Genomic DNA, 5,809 nt, shown 5'->3' on the forward strand with positions numbered 1-5,809 from the left:
GGGTTCATAGAAGCCTATTGAATGTGGTAGGGTGTAGCTTGCTGCTTCATTATTGTTTTTCCATTACTTCCCCTTATCAGTGACCAACATGGTCACCAGCCAGAGAGCATGTCTGTTCATGTATTCCCATTGAGTCTTAGTCTTAGAAGGCGTTTGCTCTGAAGGGACCTGACCACTTGCCTTGACGTTTCCTGGGTGGGCAACTTGCTGGTTCTTGTAGTAGTCAGTCAGACTGCCGTTACTATTTTGTATTTTTCCTGTTGGTCTTTCTTTCAAGAAGTATTTTCTGTTCTAGCTGCTCCAGGCTGATCTTCTTGTCCTTCCAAGTGGAAACTTCCCACCTCAGAAAGTTCTTGATGTGGTTCAGGATTCTACCTATAGTCTTATGTATTGCAGAGGCTTCACAGGAAGCCTCCTTCACTGGGCACGTTGTAGCCCCATTTTAAGTATTCCAATCAGTTTAGGCAGAAGATGGACTTACAGAAGATGGTGATATTTCTGGCTATTTCTTTCTCTCCCCCTTAAGTATCTATTTTATAATGGTATGCATGGGAAAATAAGATTCAAAAGACAGCCAATAACCTTAACATTGTTTTCCCCCTTTTGCCCATTCCAACCATGCCTCAATCCCTGTATCCTAGAGCCCTGCTGTTCCAAGGTTGTGCATACATCATTATTAACCTCTGTCTCACTTAGCCCATGCAAACCTGCCTAATTGTTCTCTCATCTGCCTTGTTCTTGACATGGTAAAATTTTTTTATGGGAGCAAACCACCTCAGCTATTTCCTGCAAAGCTTTTGATCTTCTGGTTAGCAGCCTAGTGCTTAGTTGACTGCACCAACAGTAAACATGAGTTTACTGTTGTTCAAAGGATAACTAGTAGAGCTCTGATATAAAGCCTTTTTAGCAATGTAAGAAATTATTATGTTTATGTAGAAGAGTATAAAAAATTATTGTAGGCTGTAAAATAAAAAAATAAAATCTTAGTCCTTCCAGCTACTAGCTCTATTTGCAGGCCCACACAAAGAGTTTCCTCTACATCCTGCAAAGGTATGCTTCCAACAAAGCTTCCTTGTGTGTATTCATGTGTCTTCTTGATCAAATAGCTCTTTATCCAACCATTAAATAATTTTGTCTGATTTCATTCATGTTTCACTCATTTCTTTCTGTATCATTATGCATTTTTTTCTCCTTTATGTTTTGTAATAGGTGTACAGTTGTCCAAGTTGGTCCTGACTCATAACAATCCTACATACGGTATTTGAGGAGCAGCTGGTGGATTTGAATGTCCGACTTTGCAGTTAGCTGTCCAATGCTTATCCCATAGTATCATACCAGGACCCAGGTTATATAGGTGGTAATTGTGGACTGTTGAGTCAGTTCTGACTCATAATGACCCTTCACAAGGTTTCTGGTGTTTAAATCTTTACAAGAACAGATACTCTCTCCTTTCTCTTATGGAGCAGCTGGTAGGTTCGAATTGCTGACCTTGTGGTTACCAGCCCAATCACTATTCTACCAGGTCTTACGGCTGTTAGGGTGTTACTTCAAGAGCTAATTAGCTAATATTGGTTAATGTTAACAGATGGTTAAATATTTGATAGTTTTATACAGAAAGGTATTCTGCATGAAAGACTAACCATACTACATTAATGGAAACTTGTATTTTAATACATTGTGTGTTGTCAATTTGCCTGATTTCTATAATTCAGGATAAATTTCTATAATTAATGGCTAACCATTCCATTACAATCTTACCATCTTTTTATTTTCTCTAGCTGTGAAACATTGTTCTTATATATATTTGATTAACATCCTGACCTTTCAGACACAGGAGACTGTGAGGAACTAGAAGCCACTCTTGCCTTATTTTGTCCCCTTTTGTCATTACACGTGATCATTCCATCCAGCACCCATGCACTGCATGCACAAAGTTTAATTAACAGTCAGATCTTGTTCTCCTCATATTTTTCCAGGGATGGCTCAGAGCAGTAAACTACATGCCTGTAGAATATATCCAAACCAAACCATTGCGATTATTCCTACTCATAGGGACTCCATAGAACTGAGTAGAACTGTCCCACAGAATTTGTAAGGCTGCAGTATTTACAGGAACAGCCTGCTGCATCTTTCTGAAGAGCCGTTGATGGGTTCCAGCCACTGATATTCTGCTCATCACCTAACCACTGTACCACCAGGATTCTCAGGATACTATATACCAAGGAAGTAATGATCAGTAGTCCATTCACTTTTGTGTTAGCTGTTTTCTAGTACATCAGCTACTTCAGAAACAGAGACAGTACCTGAAAGTTAAAAACTTGAAGTGCTGGCTGCTGGCCGTGAAAATAATATTTTTATGCAAATAACTTTTGAGCTGTATGGCTGGCAAACTGTCAAGGATTAGTTTCTTATGTAAACTATGACTGTGAGCCTTATTTACTTGAGTCCATCATACATGAAAAAATAAGGTGTTGGCGCTGCAGGATAAAATGCTGGACTGCAAAGTCAGTTTGAATCACAAGGTCAGCGGTTCAAACCCACCAGCCACTCCTCGGAAATCCTACATAGGGTTGCTATGGGTCGGAACCGACTAACAGCACATAACAATAAGAAGCTAGGTGAGAACAGATTTGATGGCATACAACAACAGCAGTAGAACCTATGTCAAGAACAAAGTATCATTGGAAGTTGTAGAGGTTTAGTGATGGGCAGTTAGTTTTGACACAAAGCTTACTTGCTGAATATTATAATTAATTCACACAGCTAGTCTCACTGAGAGTAAAAGTAAAGTGTGTTAAGTGCAGTAATATTAGCTTTCTTTCTGTCATAAGCTGTTACTGGAAAAAGCCACAGAGGAAATGTTTATCTGCAAGACCACGATGAGTATGAGTGTGTAGACCACAGAGTAGAATCCTTTTAAGTCTTGTACAGTGCGCGCGCGCTCACACACACACACACACACACACACACACCTCCTAAATTCTTGCTGCCAGAGGGCACATCCTTGTAGTGGGACCACAACAACTGCATTCATCTTGGTTCAGTTCCTGCAAGGAGCACGCCTGGAGCTTCTCCTTCGTCACTAGTCCATCCTCAAATGAAGGCCTTGCGCCACATGAGTGCCATCGTGGGGGGGGGCGGCAAAGCGCTGGGGCGCAGCAGCATTGAGGGCAACCGAATTCCCTCCTCTGTCACTGACTGCTCCAGAATTCGGAGGTAGCGGCCAGCCCCTTGCGGCGCGACTCGCCATTGGCCGCCTGGAGGTGACAATCAGGGCGGGCCTAGGCGGCTGCGCTCCTAAGCTTTAGGCTGCCGCGGTCAGGTTACGCTGTCGCCGTTGCAGCCGCTGCCTGGGTCCCTTCAGCCCATTGCGTCTGCGAGAGGGCACCTCCCGGTCTCCGGGCACAGAAACCATGGTGAGTGCTCTCAACAGGCCAGCCGGCACCTTGCATCTCGGCCTGGGCCTGGTGCCTTGAGAAGCAGCTGCGCCGCGCGCTCGAGCTTGCCACTGGGGCCCGTAGAGCGCACGACCGGCCGAGCAGCTTAGCTGTATGGCTGCGTCTGGGGCAGGAGAAGTGGCAACCTTGGCTTCTCAGGGTGGGGGGAGGGAGGTAGGAGGGCAGTTGGTGCCATTCCTTCCCTAGAGGGTTCGCCATGCCACCCCAAAGCTTTCTGAGCTGGGCAAGGGGATGTCGGTTCTAGGCGCCGCGTCTTCCCGGCTCGGACTGGCGAAGCAAGGGTAGGAGATGAGTGACGGGGTTTGGGAGATGTAGCGTGCGGATGCCTCCAGTTGACTCGCGGCAGTGCTCTGAGCTGCAAATGGTATGAGGGGATAAGAACGTGGCATGGGGGTAGGGTGGGTGTGAATGATGGATCTACTCCAGACTGAGGCTTGGGAGAAGGTATGTCCCTATATCCATTCTTTAACACCAGGATATACAGCGTAGCCAGAGGTGCCAGGATAAAAAGACTAAACCTGCACAGTGGGAGCAGAGGAAGCAAATTCGCTCCCAATCACCTTCCCCTGAACCCTGTCCCTGACGTTCAGGTTTTCCCCTATTCCCGCAGTACGGATTTGTGAATCACGCCCTGGAGCTGCTGGTAATCCGCAATTACGGCCCCGAGGTGTGGGAAGACATCAAGTAAGTGACTGGCTCCTCCAGTTCGGACCCCTCTCAGTGCCAAATGTTGGATGACCGGTGGGTCTTTCCAGACTCTGTTCCCCAATCACGCTTCTCTGTCCGCCTCCCTTAGTAACCGGCGCGCATCTTCTGAGCTGCCTCCGCCCTGTGACTCCTGGTTACAGCTGCTCTCCCACGCTCCGGAGCGGGAACTAGGAGAGGAGGGGTGGCCTGGGCGGGGCTGGGAAAGGGAAAGCTGGAGAAGGATCCCCTTGGGGTCACCGCGGCCTCCCGACCCGGCCTGAGCGTGGGAACATTTCCCAAGATCGGCAGGCTCTTCGGCTCCCACGCGGAAAGGGAAGGGGGGCCCTGGGGACCACACAGACTTCCGAAAGGGTCATACTCCTAGAGGTCTTAGAAAGGAACGGAAGACCTTGGTTCTTTTAAAATTTCGCACACCTTGCTGTTGCATCAAATAGTTAATGTAAAAAGATATGTAGGTACGGGTTTTTAATGTACTAAAACACAGTTCATTCGAGACACTATTTCTTAAGCAAAGAATTGTATTTATTTATTCTGAAATAACTTGAAATCAAAATATATTCTCTTTTGTTTTCTCCAAATTCATTTTTGTTGTTGTTGTTTTATTTACTGTTGCTGAAAGGAGGGTATTCTAGTTTCAATCTGAACTGTGAATTCAGATCCATGAGTCCTGTGCAGAGGCTGTGATCGTAAAGACTACACCCACCTGAGTTTTTAAACCTGTTGGAATGAATGATGGGTCATCTCTTGGGGCAAGTAAAACACTTATAGCCAACGAAATTCTTTTACTCTCTCCTCATGCTGATAAAATTTACATTCAATTTATCATCAGTTAGATATTTCCAAACAATATGGACTTGATTTATTGAAATAAAAATTCAGCTCCAGCAGTCTAATGGGGTAGAGGAAAGGGATTCCTGCTGAGGCAGATGAGAAGACATTTTTAGTACTTACCCTAATTTCCTGTGCTCACTGATTTAATAACTGAAGAAGGTAATGAGACCATAGTATTTTCTTACAAATATAGTCTAATTATTAGCAGTTGATTTGATACAGTGGTCTCCAGAATGAGCTCAAACATAGCAACATTGTAAGGATGGTGCAGAATGGGGCTAAATTTCTGTTGTACATAGTGTCAGATTTGCATCAAACAGTGACACTTATGTAGTTACATGTTAGTGATTTCTTTTAGTTAATCTGTTTCATGGAAATAATTAGGTTTAGCTTTAACACTAGAAAACACCTTTTCCTCCCCTTTGGTGGTGTTGTGAAGTGCTTTTGAGTCGATTCCTACTCATATCCAACTTGTATAGGGTTTCTGAGGAGAAGCTGGTAGGTTTGAACTGCAAACCTTGTGATTCACAGTCCAGTGCTGATCCTACAGTGCCACACTATACAATGAGCACTCTTTCATGTTCCAAAAGCCATTTTACCTACGGGGCACATTATATGGTTCAATCAAATGAACAATCTAGACACGAAAGTATTTTGGAATTTGAATTTTCTTTCTTTTTCAGTTTTTTTAAGAAACTTTTTCTTGTGGTTTGAGTGAAAGTTTACAGAGCAAACTAGTTTCCCATTGAACAGTTTGCATATATTTTACTCCATGTCATTGATTGTAGCTCCCATAATGTAACATCACACCC

The 5,809-nt window shown here is 44.2% G+C and overlaps 1 protein-coding gene across 3 annotated transcripts in view; it reads left to right on the forward strand.

Moving 5' to 3' along the window:
- Positions 1-3,260: 3,260 nt before the first annotated feature.
- GUCY1B3 (guanylate cyclase 1, soluble, beta 3) overlaps positions 3,261-5,809 on the forward strand; it is a 104,653-nt gene continuing 102,104 nt past the window's right edge. The window contains exons 1-2 of one of the 3 annotated variants that reach the window (XM_006867907.1): positions 3,261-3,416; positions 4,069-4,142. In XM_006867907.1, coding sequence (XP_006867969.1) covers positions 3,414-3,416; positions 4,069-4,142 — 77 coding nt within the window. In that variant the 5' untranslated portion in view covers positions 3,261-3,413. The remainder of the gene's footprint in view (positions 3,417-4,068; positions 4,143-5,809) is intronic. The other 2 variants (XM_006867908.1, XM_006867909.1) reach the window with 2 other exon arrangements.

This window comes from Chrysochloris asiatica, unplaced genomic scaffold (genome assembly GCF_000296735.1).
Source record: "Chrysochloris asiatica unplaced genomic scaffold, ChrAsi1.0 scaffold00112, whole genome shotgun sequence".
In the NCBI taxonomy this organism is placed as follows: Eukaryota; Metazoa; Chordata; class Mammalia; order Afrosoricida; family Chrysochloridae; genus Chrysochloris; species Chrysochloris asiatica.